General features: G+C 41.6%; 1 protein-coding gene across 2 annotated transcripts in view; it reads left to right on the top strand.

Moving 5' to 3' along the window:
• Window positions 1–17,755, top strand: part of GIT1 (GIT ArfGAP 1) — a 203,758-nt gene that overhangs the window by 167,370 nt on the left and 18,633 nt on the right. For both annotated transcript variants that reach the window (XM_040338559.1, XM_040338558.1), the window contains exons 11-15: window positions 9,121–9,218; window positions 9,337–9,448; window positions 10,858–10,985; window positions 14,504–14,656; window positions 16,572–16,787. In XM_040338559.1, coding sequence (XP_040194493.1) covers window positions 9,121–9,218; window positions 9,337–9,448; window positions 10,858–10,985; window positions 14,504–14,656; window positions 16,572–16,787 — 707 coding nt within the window. The remainder of the gene's footprint in view (window positions 1–9,120; window positions 9,219–9,336; window positions 9,449–10,857; window positions 10,986–14,503; window positions 14,657–16,571; window positions 16,788–17,755) is intronic.

Raw genomic sequence — 17,755 nt, 5'->3', positions numbered from 1 at the left:
TGGCAGAAAACTAACACTGCACATCACCCTAAACGCACCATCCCCATTGTGAAACATGGTGGTAGCAGCATCATGTTGTGGGGATGCTTTTCTTCAGCAGGGACAGGGAAGCTGGTCAGAGTTGATGGGGAAGATGGATGGAGCCAAATACAGTGCAATCTTAGAAAACCTGTCAGTCTGCAAAAGATTTGAGACTGTGGCGGAGGTTCACCTTCCAGCAGGACAACATACAGCCAGAGCTACAATGGAATGGTTTCGATCAAAGCATATTCATGTGTTAGAATGGCCCAGTCAAAGTCCAGACCTAAATCCAATTGAGGATCTGTGGCAAGACTTGATAATTGCTGTTCAGACGCTCTCCATCCAATCTGACAGAGCTTGAGCTATTTTGCAAATAAGAATGGGCAAAAATTGCACTTTTTTTTATAGATGTGCAAAGCTGGTAGAGACATCCCTGAAAAGACTTGCAGCTGTAATTGCAGCAACAGGTGGTTCTACAAAGTATTGACTCGGGGAGGGGGGGGGGGGGTGAATACAAATACATGCCACACTTTTCAGATATTTATTTGTAAAAAAAAAAAAGAAATGGAAAACGCTTTATCATTTTCATTCCACTTCACAATTATGTGCCACTTTGTGTTGGTCTATCACCTAAAATCCCAATAAAGTACATTTACATTTTGGTTGTAACATGACAAGATTTGGAAAATTTAAATGGGTATGAATAGTTTTTTCAAGGCACATAACAAGTGTGTAGATCAGGATTTCAGACTCCTTTTTGATTTTGCAAGCTGCATGCTTCTCCCATTTCAATGCCTAAAAACATAGAGGTAATTAGCATTTTAGAGAGGAAGTCACCAATGACCGCCACTATATTTCCCTTTGTACCAGTTTCCTTTAATTCACTAAAGCTGATTCATCTGTCCCCACATGCACATTGTGCTTTCTGTTTGATGAAGTAGTATATAAAAATAATGATTTAGTAGCATTTAAAAATAGTACGGTAGTTTATAATTTGCAGTGCCCTCAATGTGGTTACTTTAAAAAAAAAAATTGCGATTGGTTTCTATGAGTGCACCTTGCCTCATTAAAAATGCCAATATCTGTAGTTCATATATGTTTTAATATCCCTATTTTTTTAGCTGTGCCTATGAGATTCAGAGTTGGTCAGATGCTGACAACCGGAGGTGCAAGGCAATGTGACACCTGCCTAATCAGGGGCGTTTGTATGAAATTGTTCTGGAAAAATCACCAAATAGGATATGCACTACAGGACTCCTAGAGCTACATTTACTTAACATGGTCATCTGAAAAGTTAACATAAAGCTTTTTCCTGCCAACTGAATCATTTGCAGAGGAAGGGCGGACTTTGCAGGACATAGCTGCATTTAGTACAGTAGTACTGTGTTAGTGATTGTAATTACTATTAACCAGGAAACCTCAAAAAGACCATGGATTTCCAGTAGTCTCTATTTTCCTTTTTCCTCTGACCTGCTCCAACTTACTGGTGCCTCTGTTGATCTGTCTTCTAATAAATGGCCCAACTTTAAAGGAAAAATTGTTCTTGTAAATATTTAGCATGGTAAACAGCCTGCATATGCATGTTTTTATAATCCTGGCAATGCCCAGTGGCTTTGCCAATCTCACACTATTGTGAAAAGTCCTTGGGCTAGTAACCAGGTGTTATCAGAGCACATAATCTGCAGCCTGTGATTCTGTGGACCAGGTAGTCACATCTACACTTCCTACAGCTTAAAGGGGTTGTAAAGGTACAATTTTAAATTATTTTTTCTAAATGGCTTCCTTTACCCAAGTGCAGTCCTCCTTCACGTGCCTCATCCTTCCATTTTGCTTTTAAATTTACATTTTTTTTCTTCTGAGAAATCCTCACTTCCTGTTCTTCTGTCTGTAACTCCACACAGTAATGCCAGGCTTTCTCCCTGGTGTGGAGTGTCGTGCTCGCCCCCTCCCTCGGACTACAGGAGAATCAGGACCCTCTCTATGTTGCAGATAGAGAAAGGAGCTGTGTGTGCTCCCTTGGACTACTCTCCCGTAGTCCAAGGGAGGGGGTGAGCACGACACTCCACACCAGGGAGAAAGCCTTGCATTACTGTGTGGAGTTACAGACAGAAGAACAGGAAGTGAGGATTTCTCAGAAGAAATTGGGACATTTAAAAGCAAAATGGAAGGATGAGGTAAGTGAAGGAGGACTGCACTAAGGTAAAGGAAGCTATTTTGAAAAACAAAATTGTACCTTTACAACCCCTTTAGTTATGCATGTGCCAGATGCAGTTGAATTCTGTAGTCCTTCGGAAAGATATAGAACTTCATACTAAGATATGTAGATCTGAGGAGGGGAAATTGCATAGACTGAGTGGCAAGAGCCAGCTGTACTATCTAGACACATTGTGAAAATCTGATTTATGCTGACTGAAAAAGGTCATGGAAAAGTTTTATATATAAATGTATACACGTTGTAACATTTCTGTGAATGTACCTTATCTGCAATTTTGCAGATTCTTTCTCTGCTTGATAGCTGTATATCAGACAGTAAAGTCAGCATTCCTGGTGAGCTATTGTTGCATTAATCTCCTTGTGACAGGTACATTCTAATACCATTTAAGAAACCACAACTGTGCTAAAGTCAGAATGTTCATCCAGTTTAAAGATTGACAAACAACTATGTAGTGCTTGAGCCTGCCAACTGGATAAAAATTGAAGGAATAGTTTAGGTAGGCTTTTACATTACATAGTAGAGATTGTACAGTCAGGTTGCAATGTGTATGGTGACCTTAAAGGGTTACTAAACCCTTGTTTGTTTTTGTTTTTTTTAACAACAAACATATACTTACATCCACTGTGCAGTTCGTTTTGCACAGAGTGGTTCCAATCTTCGTCTTCTGGGGTCCCCTGGCGGTTCTCGCGGCTCCTCCCCCGCATCTGGACACCCCCTAGGAGAAGCATTCTCCCAGGGGATTATCGTGCAGGCGCGCTCCTGGGTCCAGCATTTGCGTCTATAGACACAGACTGCCGAACTCTGCCCTGGCACCTGCGTTTTTTTTTTATTTGATTGACAGTGATCACATTCCCTCTCTTCTCAGCTGCATAAGAGCTGGGGGGAGGAGAATCGACAGTACACTAATCTTCCCAGTAAATGGCTGTACAGGGTGGAGGGGGTGTCAGGACAAGTCTGATCATTGGAGGAGAGCAGGCTGGTAAAAGAAGTGAAGAGCTAGCCTGGGTGAGGACAGTGCTGGATCATTGGACAAGTAAGTGTTAATTTAATAAACATTATTAGCTACAGGATTTGTAGTGGCTGACAATTTTTATTTTTTTTACAGACTAGACAACCACTTTAAATTGTGTGTAAGCTAAGCATACATGTACAGCGGGTTGAATGAAAAATAGTTAACAGATCCCCACGTCCACACAAGCGATGTGGAAGCAGGGATCTCTCCAGCTTTTCTATTGTATTCTGACAGGGGGACTGCCCCCAACCCCATCAGAATACACAGATCAGGGCTTGTAGCCATTGGTTGCGAGCACAGATTGAATGCTGGTTTTTCAGCATAACTGTTTGACAGAAGCCAGTCATTAGACCGATTTTTGTTGAACAGACAGCGGTACTCGTACTGAAATTCGGCCAGTTCAGCAGGTGTGTACCAGACGTTGCATTATAGGTTGATTGGTTTTCGTAGTGTCAGTTTCCGAAGTATTTACTTGTAAAAGGGAGTAGCTGTTACATAAATGAAGCCTCATGCCGCGTACACACGGTCGTTTTTTTTATGAACAAGCATGTCCAAAAAACAAAGTTTTTCCAACTTCATCATTAAAAACGATGTTGCCCACACACCATCATTTTTGAAAAATAATGAACAAAGCGCGGTGACGTACAACACGTACGACGGAACTCTGAAGGGGAAGTTCGATTCGCCTTTGGGCTGCTTTTAGCTGATTCCTTGTTAGTAAAAGACGATTCGCGCTTTTCTGTCTGTTACAGCGTGATGAATGTGCTTACTCCATTATGAATGGTAGTTTTGCCAGAACGAGCGCTCCCGTCTCATAACTCGCTTCTGGGCATGCGCGGGTTTAAAACGTCGTTTTAGCCCACACGATCATTTTTTACAACACGAAAAACGACATTTGCGAATGTTCGTTTTTTTTTTTTTACGTTTTTCAGAAGCCGAAAAACCATGTGAAGCCCACACACGATGATTTTAAATGACGTTTTTAAAAACATCGTGTTTTTTTTTCATGCCGAAAAACGACCGTGTGTACGCGGCATCAGACTCTGTCCTTGGAGAAGCAGCCATATTATATTGTCAAAAGATAAACTTTAGAAACATGTGTATATCCAGGGTGCTCCAAACATTTGAATCCTGACAGATAAAGTCTGTGTTGGAGAGGGTAGCAAATCTTCACATACTTTAGGCAGCACTCAGGGAGACAAGAAATCTCTAATGGAAACAGAAAAACAAACAAGGCGCCTCTAAGTGCAGAAGTATAAAACTTTTAATATCCCCTAAAGGGGTTAAAAACACTTACAAGATGGTGGATGAAACAGGCATGTAGCAGGTGAGTGTGTCCAGAAGATGTTCCAGTGGCAGGGCAGTCCCAGTCTGTGATGGTAAAGCTTCCAGGGAAGTCCACAAGATAACAGCCAACTTGTGCTGTGAGTGTTCAGGGGACACAATAGTGCTGGAGCCTGGGGATGATGTCAGAGGAAGCGAGACAAAAACCAGCATGGAACACAAACAGGAAGTGAACATGAAGTGTGTCATAGAGGTGGGACACGTTTCAGGACAGCTCATTGGTTCCTTCTTCAGCCAGTGACAATGGTTCCATAAGAGCTAGACTTCCTATAGTCTATGTGTTGTAAAGGGAGCGGGACTTGTGGACAGCAATCAAATAGAAAGCAACAAAGTGTTTTAGCAGCAGAACGCTGCCAAATGACTATACACTGTTTACACACACAGATTAAAAAAATAGTAACAATAAAAAATAATAAAAAATGCTACAGGCTACATGCCTGTTTTATCCACCATCTTGTAAGTGTTTTTAACCCCTTTAGGGGATAAGTTTTATACTTCTGCACTTAGAGGCGCCGTGTTTGTTTTTCTGTTTCCATTAAGGATAAACCTTACAGTAAAAGAACAATCTCTGTGAAGCACGTGTAAGTGTGCTATTTTACTTTTGGATAGTTTATATGTTTTGCATTCCTGACCTTTAGAGCACATGAACAAACAGAGGTGGGCTGGTATGAACACTGTACATATCCATCCAATCAGCCATTAGCACTAAACCTCCTTGGCCTGGGTGGTGTGAAGAATTAGGTTTCCAGGGATGGCAGGGCGTAGTTGAGTGTATGAATATGCTTTTGTTTTCTCTCCTCCTTGCAGCAGCTGGGAAAACAAAAAGCGATTTTTAATATGAGCTGTGTAATTACAGACTAGATGCCCAGAGAAACAGACTAGTGCTGACGGTGCAGGGCTTGCCACACAGCGAGAGCAGGTGTTCTGATCTCTGCACCAGGGGGGCGGCTGACTTGTTGTCTTTGGATAAAACAATAATTTTTCCTGTCCCTCTCCACCACCTAGAGCGCTTGCTCCTGTGCCATCCTTTTTACAATAGAACACCCAAAATATTGTCAATTGCTTGGTATTTGGCCATTATTATGTTTGTTAGGCCAATGTTCTTTAAACTTTGACCTTTTAAAAAAGAGAATGTTACGCTTCTTAAACAGCGCAGCAGATTTTTCACTTACTGCTGTTTATGGTGGTGATGAATTCCAGCTGTAATACAGTTATTGCCAGCCCTAATAGTAGAAGCCACTCACTAATAGTATCGTTCCGTGGAGGGATGGGAAACCGTACCTTCGTCTTGTGCACTTTTTTAATCAAGTTAGGGCCCCGTTCATACTAGAATGTGATACGTGAAATCTGCGTTTCTTGAGCCTTTCCAGCACCGCATTCAGAAACACATTGCAGTTGTATGTAGAGGGTGACGGTGATAACGACACCCCAAAAGCGTGTTGCAAATGTTTGCCTGCAACGGATCATGTGGTACAGAAGTACAATGCAATCCAGTTGCAGTGCATTTAAAAAGGTTAGTGCATGCACTACTGTTGGTGTAATAAAGTGCAATTTGAGCCCATTCAAAATTAATGGGCTCAAATCGCACCATACATAACTGTGTGTGAATCGCACTGCCTAGGAATGGCCCCTCCTGGTGCCCAAGCCTGCTATCTGTCTGCTATAGGTAGCTTGGTAAGTTACTAAGCAGTATACAAAAGACCAGAAGAGTGGGAGCTGTGTCCTTCAATCCTCATTGTCTGACACAGGTAGTAAGACTGTAGGGACATCCCAAGGAAGTGACCATGGAGGGGCGGTAAAAAAAAAAGAGAAAGCTGCCAAATACCTTGCAATAATTTGCTGCAAAAACACATGCCTGAAGATGCAGCACTATCCACGTTGTCGAAAAGATGACTCGGTAGCAACAGACCTGAGAAATGGACACCTAATGACACTCGGCAAAACACGAAACTGCCTATAGAAGATGGGGGTTTTGGCCACCACTAGGGGCCGTCCCTAGGCAGTGCTTTGTTTTTATGCCTAGTGTCCTACTCTTGGAGGTGGCCCTTATAACCCTATAGTCAAAATTCCATGTGTGTCCTTCAATCCGTAAAAGAGAAAACATGATTAGTCTAGAGATTGTTAGCCCAAGTGTGCGTCTGTTTTTAAAGTGTACTTGTCCCAAACCTCGTCAATGTTAACTGTATAAAATAAATAAAAAATTGCCAAGGGCGACTTGCATAAAGTCATGATTTGCATTTAAATGTAGCTATATCTCTGAATCTACTGACTGGTTGACTTTTTTCGCATATGAATTTTATAGGAGGTAATGCTTATGCATTTTTTTTTCCTTTTTTTTTTTTATGCTCGGTTTGAATGGTCAAGGTTTAAAAAAATGTACTGTAAAAAGAAGCTATTGGCAGTTTAAAGTAATAAACTTTCCCAGCTGCAGGGACCACTGTTTCCCTAAAAGCTATTGTCAGTTCACCCTACTTTCACTTAATTAGCAATGTCTAGACTACGCTATCTTTAGGAGGTTACCCTGCTTCTCTAGAACTAAGCCCCACCCACTGCCACATCCTTTGAGAGGACATCTAAGGCCATTGGGTGTATTTTCATTAGACAGGGGTCCAGTGGGGAAGGGTAATACTTAGCCCTGTGGTGGAGGAACTTGAACCCTGCCGTAAAGTCCGTGGATCACAGTCCAAATATTTTTCTGTAATTACAACAATGCATTAGGACTTAGGACGTGGCACTTATTTATGTATACGAGTATCCACAGTGCCACCCAGTGGTTTATTTTCCAACTATACAAGGTTATAAAACAGGACCAGAGGAACACAAAGAATATGCTTTCTGGCTAACCAATGTAATATCATGCAACATTTAATGACAATTCTTAGGCAGTATATTTGCTGGCTTACAAGTTTGCTCTAAAGTCCAACTCTACCAGTATAGGAAGTAAGAAGACACAGATCGCTATAAAAAACCTAAACAAAAATTCATCCTGCACCTTCATCTTTAAACGATACGTTCACTTTTTGTTGCATGTCACAGGTTACACCAGTAGTTTGGGTGTAACATGTTACTATACAGCATCTGCCTGCATCCCCTGATCCCTTTTCTGACTGTGGGGGGGGGGGTCTTCTCATACCCACTGTAACAATTTAAAAACAACTCGGCACAGAGATCTGTGAGCTTCAAGTCCTGCCTGCACTTACAGCAGACAGCTTGTAGCTCTAAATGAACTGCGAGGGCATTGACACTACCTGCACTTTAGTAACTGTCTTCTAGTACAGGGGCTATATATAAACAGCTATACTGAGTGTCTGCAGGAGCCTGGCATTGCAGCTGTGATCAACTGATCATGTGTAGAATGCTTTGCAGGCTGCAGTGTAAAAAAAATGCATATTTTTTTACCTGCAAAATCATGTGCATTTATTTTTTAGGGTAAAAAAAGGTTGAACTTGGCCTTTAACACCTTGAGAAGAGTGCGAGATTATCAGAGATACTGGGAAAAGACAAAATTGCAAAAATGGGCAGAACACCAGAAGTTAGCGGAACTTAACCCCCGCCTTACCTGGGTTCTCTTAAAGAACATACCTGCCCATCAGATCTAGCGTTGTCAAGCAGTGATTTTGTTTGGGTGTCAGAGATTTAGTCTGATGCCACCTGTTCAACATGTGCATGCAGCTCCTGCCACCCAGATTCTCTGTGAATAGGCTCCCTCAGCCTCTTGGAATATGTGATGAGGTTATCTCGGGTGGCGGTTCGAGCATGGCATGTCATTCTGGCCTACACCACCTGAAAAAAAGAAAAGCCGAAATACCTTCCACCCATAAAAAAAACAGACTTTTAGTCTTGTGGGGTTGAGACATGGACGCCAAGTCATTTTGCGGAGTAAAGTTCTGCTTTAAGGGCCTTGAGTCTTTTTATTGAGGCCTTAGTTGTAATGACGGCATAACATGTACAGTATATGAGGAAAAAGTGCTGCCTTGAGAAAGGGAATCGGAGTATCTCTGAAACATCTGTGGTTTCAAAATTTCTTTTGTAAAAGCTGTTGTCATTGCAACTAAAATCTTGGTAAAGACTTGAGTTCTAAATCAAGGTTTTAACCCTCGGTTATGGGTACTGTAGATCGTAGTATTTAAAATACAATTTGGGGATTTACTTTCTTGACATTGACGTACATACTAAATGCCTGAATCCATTTGGAAATTGATACATGACCATCTGAAGGGAGTATGTACTAAATCTGCACAGTTGGCAGGTTTTTTGGTAGCTGTACCACAAAGTAACAACCCAAGATTGCCTAAACTTTTGAAACCACAAATATAGGGTTTCTGTTCCCTTGTTATATTATTGGAAAGGGTTGAGCTGTAAGGGAAAAAACATAATAATAGCCTCATAGTATAACTTGTCTACAGATAGGGAAAGGAATGCAGCATGTCTGCCATACAGCCGGATGGAGATAATACACATTTCATAACAAGTACTACATGTAAAATTTTCTCCCCTCTAATGCCCTATCTCCACTTTTCTCCAACAGTCTGGCTGACAACGCAGAATCACAGCACACTGGTGACAGAGCGCAGTGCGGTGCCTTTCCTGCCCGTTAACCCTGAGTACTCTGCAACCAGGAATCAGGTAATTTGCCGCCACCCTTCAAACATGTTCTCAATGTCCTAGCGTTGTGTTTTTTGAATCGGCTGTCACTATTTTGTAAGAAATGTCCACCCATAACCTTTCTATTTTGTCTTTCTAGGGGCGTCAGAAACTGGCACGCTTCAATGCTCGTGAATTTGCAACACTGATCATAGATATCCTAAGTGAAGCCAAGAGGCGACAACAAGGCAAAACATCAGTGATAATCACAGGTGTGATGAATAGTATAGTTTAATTTTAACATAAAGTAAACCTGTCTATAGCCATCTATAGCCACATAGAAAAACATGCAAAAAAAAAGGTATTTACACTGATAGAGATATCTAGGGTGCCATTGCTCTCTCCCCCTGAAAATGCTAGTTTGTCTGACTGTCACTCTTTAAAGTGGTTGCATATACCTAGTGAAGTGATTGGCCTGACACCCAGAGATGGAATAAATTCTCCTCAATAATTTGTACCTGTTTATCTTCAGTATTTTCGTCTCCACAGCCCTTCAAAGTGATGAATTTTAAAGCTTATGTAAGAGTTCAGAAAAAAGGGGACAGAGAGCTGAAGTTACACTCTGTAGAGCTCAGTGAGGAGAGTTCTGAGAGCGGACACCCCCCCCCCCCCCTTCACACAGGAACAGAGCTGAGGCTGTCAATCAGCTGGAGAATCAATCCCCTGTCACTTTGGGCCAGATTCACAAATAATTGCTGCGGCGTATCGTAGATACGTTACACCGCCCCAAGCACTTGCGATGAAAACCTACGCTGGCGGCCTCCGGCGTAAGGCGGGCCAATTTAAATGGGCGTGTGCCATTTAAATTAGGCGCACGCCCGCGCTGGACCTACCGCGCATGCTCCGTTTCCGAACTCTCGCCGTGCTTTGCGCGCCGTGACGTAATTTTTTCGAACGGCGACGCGCGTAGCATAATTCCGTATTCCCGGACGGCTTGCGCAAACGACGTTGATTTTTAAATTTCAACGCGGGAACGACGGCCATACTTTAGACAGCAATACACTTGCTGACTAAAGTTAAGGCACCAAAAAAAAGGTGTAACTTTGCGATGGGAAACTAGACTAGCGGCGACGTAGTGAACGCGAAAAACCGTTGTGGATCGCCGTAACTCCAAATTTGCATACCCCCCGCTGGTTTACGACGCAAACTCCCCGCAGCGGCGGCCGCGGTATTGCATCTTAAGATCCGACAGTGTAAAACAATTACACCTGTCGGATCTTATGGCTATCTATGCGTAACTGATTCTATGAATCAGTCGCATAGATAGAACAACAGATACGACGGTGTATCAGGAGATACGCCGTCGTATATCTGCTTTGTGAATCTGGCCCATTGTTTCTTGGTGTCGGGAAAACTTGTCAGAAGTGATTTATGCTGCAAGCAGAGGAAAAAAGCAGCAGACAGAAAGTGACACTTGGTGCTCTTAATTGAGACAAGTACACAGTATAGAGGGATATGCTTTGTTCATATTTTATGTCTGAGGTTTACAACCCCTTTTAAGTCAGTGACCCAAACAAGTATTCAAATGGAGAATTCACTGGCTGCATGCATGTTCCACGTTCTGAATGCTGTGGCTCTTTTTTATCAAACCATATATCACAATTGACTTTTTTTTTTATAGACAACCTTGACTATTCTTTGAGGAACAACATCAATGACTGTGATGACCAGCACGACTATGACAGTGTAGCTTCTGATGAAGACACAGACCAGGAGCTGCTGAGGAACTCCAGAAACAACAGAGCCAGGGTAGGAGGATCTAGTGATGTCTGATAATACAGAAGATGCACTGAGGCTAGCTTACCACGTTCACATTCGTAGGAGAATTCCTCAATGACCCCCACCTATTTCTATATTTAGAACAGTCCCTATTCTACTCTAGTGTAAGGACTTTCCCAAACATCTAAACATGGCCAAAGACTTATCAAAATTCTGATCGCTGTGTTGCTGTCACTGATCAACAAAACTCAATTGTTTGATTTGCTAATGTCAAAGGGAATGCTGCAAAACTTTTGTGGATCAGTTGTTGCAGCCAATCGGCTGCTGATAAGTGTATTCTGACAGCAGTGGGAGCTGCAGTCATAGTACAATGTCCTGGTCATGTTTTTGCATGACTTCTTTCAGAATGTTATGGGAAGTCATTGATGGAAACTTTCTCCCCCCCAACGAGGACACATAAAGCAATAACAACCTGACAGAGGTATACGCCTTCTCTACTTTATTCAAAAAGAGGTAAAAAAATGTTTGGCCAGAGTTCCACTTTAATGTCACTTGAAATCGAGGTACCCAATGTCTTTATGTAGAACATAACAAAAATGTAACCATTTAGAATATATAATAAATATAAATAAATGTGTTAGCGTCCCTCCTCGACCCAGTTGCCCTAGGTTGGCTTTCGAATACTGAGAGAGCACACTTAGCTTTGCCAATTATCGGCGAGGAGGTCCTAATGGTGATTAATTCCCTCTCCATGTGTAAGGCCCCGGGTCCCAATAGCCTACAGGTAGAATTTTATAGGGAGCATGGTGACATTTTGCCCCCCCCCCCCCCAATTGGCTTCCTTATATACCCATTGTCTTGAGGAAGGCACCCCCCCCCCCCCAATAACATGGCAGATGCGCATGTCATCCTTATTGATAAACCCACCAAGGACCCTAAATCATGTGCCTTCTATAGGCCTAACTCCCTCCTAAATAATGACCTCAAAATACTAGCCAAATTACTCATTTTTAGACTTAACCCTTTATTTCCATCCGTAATATAATAGATTCGGACAAAACTGGCTTCATTGCCCAAAAATCGACAGATATCAATTGCCATAGGCTCTTTACAAATCTCCATGCAAATCACGATAATAAGGGCACTAGAATGGTCGCCTCTCTTGACCTTGAGAAGGCGTTTGATACGGTTAAGTAGCCTTTCCTGTGGGAGATCCTTCGGAGGATGGGGTTCCCTTTGGTATTCATACAGTAGATACACACAATCTATAGCTCACCAACAGCTGCCATTCGCTTGGGAGGTCATCTGTCTCCTACGATCACATTATCGAGAGGTACTCGGCAGGGCTGCCCTCTCTGTCTGGCAATTTTGGCTATAGTCATGGAACCTGTGGCTGAGGCACTTTGGGTGTCCCTTAAAGGGCTCAGGTTTGCGTGGCTGGAAGAGAGGGTAGTCCTGTATGCGGGCGACCTTCTACTCCTTTCTGATCAATGCTGCCTCCTCCCTGCAGGGAGTACTATCTGTCCTGAATAAGTTCTCAAGAGTAACAGAGCTTAGGATCAATTGTTCAAAATCTCAACTATTTGCTATTGACCCAGAAGCCAAGAGTGCAGCCCCCCTGGTCTTCAGCTACAGTGGGTGATGAGTTCACTTATCCAGGGGTACATTTCTCACATGATGTTGCATGTTCTATTCCATTAAATCTGACCTCGGTTGTGCATTCTGTGAAAGCATGGGAGAACCTCCCACTGTTCCTCCTAGGCCATATCAATCTTATAGAAATTAAGATTCACCCCAAATTTAATTATTTGTTCCGTAACTCCCCACGGTGGATCCCCAAATCTTCTTCTTTTTTTCTTTTTCTCTACGAAATCGCGTGTCCCCGAATACCCCTTTATGGAACAACCCTTCATTACAAAATTTTTACACGCCCTGATTATAAAGAATGGGCCAGATTCAACATTAAATTTGTCTGATATCCCCTCAGTTTTTTTGTTATATTCATATAATGTCACAATATAATGTCCCCGCCTCACATCTTTTTAGATATTTACAGTTCTCCCATGCATTCAGAGGTTCTTTTCCCCCTGGTGTGACTCAATTAGTGCCATCAATTAACCCCATCTGGAAACTGTTCTGCGGTATTAATGTTTGAAGAAACCCACTTGTGTGCTATATGCACATCTGTTCTGGGTTTCCTCCCTGAACGACCAGCGATTCGTTGGCGTTGGTCCCACAATGTTCCAGAGCTGGACTCTAAGGATTTAGAAGACATTTGGGATTTCCCATTTAAAACCCCTGGTCTCTCTAAGAGACCACCTTGTACATTATAAGCATGTACAGTGAGTCAGATTAGTACAGATCATAGTGGGGTTCTCAGATACCCTGTGCCCCTAATGAACACAGGGTGATTTACACATAAGAGGGGCTGGAGAAGCTGGACACTGAGGGCCAGATCCACGAATTTGACGGAAACGCCACCTAGTGGCCAGCAGAAATATGCACCTACGGTCCGACTGCGTACTAAGACGTACGCCTGTCGGATCGAGCCCACATTCCGTCGTATCTTGTTTTGTGGATACAAAACAGAGATACGATGGGGGAACTTTGAAATTACGCAGCGTATCCATAGATACGCCAACGTAATTAATTTGAGGATCTGGCCCTGAGTGTCCAGGGCTCTCCAAGGTAAGCTGAGTTGCATAAACCCCCCACCCAAAGTTACTCCCCTCACTTTCCTCTGAATGCTGCCACTGTGATCATGGGGGATTTTGTTCATATTTTTTGGTCCTGCCCAGTGATTGGCATCTACTGGACACAGGTGCTCTCTGTGGTGAGTGAGATAGTGGGAGTTCCCTTTCCTCCAACTCAAAGTATGTCTGCTTGGTTTGGTGGAGGATCTGGTACCTAGGGTGGCGGACAGGAAACTGATTGGTCTCCTTTTTATTTTACGGTAGGAAAGCTATCGCCTTATGTTGGAAGAACAGGCTCCCCCTCCCTTTGGAAACAGCATGTTAATACTGTTCTACCTCTTTATAAAGACACGTATTTGCATAGAGACTACCCCAACAAAAATATGAGTCTGGGTTAAATGGCTGGCAGAGCCATCCACCACAACAGCTGATTAGGTTGTTTTATCTTTTTTCCTCCTTGGCCCTTTTTAGGGGCTGTATTGGATTCATATGCCATTTGGGACTGACGCACCGTTATGTTTACCTTGAGCACAAGCCATGTTCGGTAATTGTTTTCACCTTGCCACAGTACTGGAGATATCCTTGTTTTATCATACAGTAATGCTTTAAAGCAGCCCCTGCGTAGGCTTACTGGCCGGAGCTGTGTCAAGTTGTTTTGATGTTAAGTAAGTTTTGTGTACCGTTGTATATGTCTTTATATTCAAATAAAACAATATTAAAAAAAAGAAACACACATAAATGAAAAGGATTCCATCATGTACAAACTTTCCATTAAGCTTGGTTCATAGAAACCTTTTAAGTTTTCATGTAAACTTCCAGTCCATGCAATAAGACCTTAATGTTCCCATTATGCAGAGCATGGATTCCTCAGACCTGTCAGATGGCCCTATTACTTTGCAAGAGTATCTGGAAGTAAAAAAAGCCCTTGCAACATCTGATGCCAAAGTACAGCAGCTAATGAAAGTGAATAATAACTTAAGTGAAGAGCTACGCCGACTTCAGAGAGAGGTGAGAAAAGCCTACTATATTTTTTTTTCAGACTATAGTGGTGAGTTTTCCAAGGACTCTAGTCCACTTCTCAACAAGATAGCTTTCCTCTGCTGTGTTGAATGACAGCCAGTGTCTTTCTGTTTCAATATTTTTATTGCGTGACCAGCAATGGTTTGCCCATGCAGGGGCGTTATTGTATAGGCACATACAAAAAACAGCAAATGTACATAGAATAATTAACATAACTGAAAACTGTTACCAGGAACAGAGGGCCAGGGTAGAGGTAAGGTAAGTATCACAAGCTATACTGTATTATCCCCTAAGGGAAATCAGTCTTCGTCTAATATCCTTCATATCAGAAATGAAGAGGAAAAGAAAGACAGAGGAGGAAGAAAAAGGAGAAAGAGAGAGGCCCCAGGAGAGGGCGAGTACCATGCGGGGCCAGCACAAGTGAAATTTGCAGTCGACCGTAGCTAGTCGGGGGCAGGGATGGGCAGGAGTCATTTATCCAAGGGTATAGCCAGTGTCTTTCAACCCACTTTTGTGAATCCAAACTGTCACAAAACTTGGGGGTGAGTCGTCCATAGCAATTCAGACTCTCAGTGTTGCCCTAAATGTTGCTAACATGTTGTTATTAAGGGTCACATTCAGTTGCTGCCAGAGGAGAAGAGAAATGTCGTTTTTTTGTTTTTTAGTACAGTTGGGACTTCAGAGAAGGGTGGGGGAGGGTCCATTAAAGTTTGAGTTCTACTTTTAAAGTTTTTGTTCAGCTTAAAAAAAAGGCAGCAAGGCATTAGATGTTGGGTATGGGTGTACCATATGTAAAAACCTAAAGATTTACAGGTTCTGAGCATGGGACTTGAAGATTGCATTTTACTTTTCTTCACCTGCAGTATTTCTGAATCGTAGATATTGATATCAACACTTCCATCACCTTAAAGGGTCACTAAAGGAAAACATTTTTTTTGCTGAAATGACTGTTTACAGGGTATAGAGACATACAAGTTAACTGATTCCTTTTAAAAATTATTAAAAGTAGATAAAAATCAATCATATTATGTGCCTCTAGTTTCACTTTCACTTTTAAACTGGCTTCATGTTTCTGTGAAGTAAAGAGACACACAGAACAAAAACAAACAAATCCAGGGCAGTGTTTTGTTTTTAAAATTAATCTGATTGGTTCTGGGAAGTTTTAGACACACAGTAATGACAGCTTAGACCACTGTGAGAAAGCTCCCAGTTCTGTGGTTATAAGGAGCCAGACAACCAGGAAGTGTGGAGATCAGAGCAGAATTACTTCAACTTCAAAGCAAAAACGAACAATGAGGACATGAAACCAGTACTGCAGTAAGGTAAAGGAAGCTATTTAGCTTAAAAAAAAAAATTCCTTTAGTGACCCTTTAAGTCTAGGTTCTCCTTAATTTGGCCATATTTACTGCCTGATTTTCATACAATCAAACTGCTTTTTTCACAGAGTAATTCTAAAAGGAAAACACTAATGGGCTAACCCAAAAGGGTTGACCTTTGTGATGGTCAGGGAAAATTGAGAAAGATACAGGAAAGATTCCAGAGGTCTGCATCTGATCTTGCTTTAGTCCATCAACTGAACATACCTAATGTGGTGTAACTAGTCAATCCAGCAGCTATCAGGGTAGACAGTGCTGCTAGAAGTCTAACATTTCATAAGATTATCTTCAAACTCATTTTGGACAACCTATGTTGCTACTAAAAGCATCACTAACACTCAGTTCTCTACTTTGTAATATATACATCAAAAGATATACAGTACTTTTAACAGTTTGACATCATGTTTTTGTGTTTTAATTATTTCTAGGCAAAGCAGGTGATCCATGGCTTTAATAACAGATCACTTTCTGTCTTATCTAATAAAGGTAGTTGGTCCTTGGTAATAAATTATATTATTTTTCCACAGATTCAGAAATTGCAGTCGGAGAACTCACAGATCCGACATCAGACAGGCCCGTCACCCCCTCCTCCAACAAACCCTGAGCGAGCAGAGCACCCACTACCTGCTGCCCACCGGCGAGACCGGCAAGCCTTCTCTATGTATGAGCCAGGATCAGCACTTAAACCATTTGGACAATCCACTGATGATATTAGCAATCGACTTCAGCCATTTCACTCAGGGGTAAATATACGTAAATAAGTATAAATGTAAACCATGGGTTAGTGTTTCGTTAAAAAATGGCTATATTCTATTTTTACAAATAGTTGATTTTTTTTAATTGCCTTGTTTTGTTTTTATAAGTCTCTGTAACCTCAGAGTTCATAATAATGGAAGCTGATCACCGATTGGTTGCTTAGACACGCATCCTAACATTACTATAGATATTGTAGATAAAGCAATAAACTTTTTTTTTTTTTTTTGTCTCTTCACGTTTATACAGCCGTGAAGATTGTTTTTGTGAATGCTATAAAAACATGTACTAAAAAGACCTCATTATTTTCAGTTTATACTTTTTAGCTTTTTTTTAGGAAAAATCAAAATAGTTTTTTTTTTCCTATCAGGATAAAGGTAGCATGTTCACAGTTTTTTCTTTTAGCGTGACCAATATAAGTAATTGAGTCTTTGCACGTGATTACTAATGGATTTGCCAATCTCAATATCATAGAAGTGATAAAATAACCAGACTGCATTAAAAGGTGTTGTAAAGGTTAGTTTTTTATTTTCTAAATAAATAAAAAAAAAATCTTTGTCTGAATTTCTCACTTCCTGTTCCTACTCAGTAAGCTTTCCCCCCATCAGCCGAGCCATTCTGGCTGGGGGTTAGTCAGCGTGCTCGCCCTCTCCCTTGGGACTACATCCCTGCGGGGAGACGCACTGAGGAGAGGGGAATGAGAAATTCAGACAAAGAAAAAAAAAACATTTAAAAGGGAAATTGAAGGAAAAGGTAAGTGAACCAACAATGCACTAGCTTAAAGGAACCCATTTATTAAATAAAAAACAAACCTTTACAACCCCTTTTAAGGTCTTTTAATTCTTCAACTTACATTTAGTTATGTCCAGTCAATACATCGAGCATATTTCTTCTACAAGAGGGGAAAATCAGGCAAATGGTAGAAAGTGTCCAACTCTGGGGGGGGGAAATTTATGCT

This window comes from Rana temporaria, chromosome 2, assembly GCF_905171775.1.
Source record: "Rana temporaria chromosome 2, aRanTem1.1, whole genome shotgun sequence".
NCBI classification, from domain to species: Eukaryota; Metazoa; Chordata; class Amphibia; order Anura; family Ranidae; genus Rana; species Rana temporaria.
The sequence above is the reverse complement of the archived record's forward strand: the minus strand, read 5'-3'. Positions and strand labels throughout refer to the sequence as shown.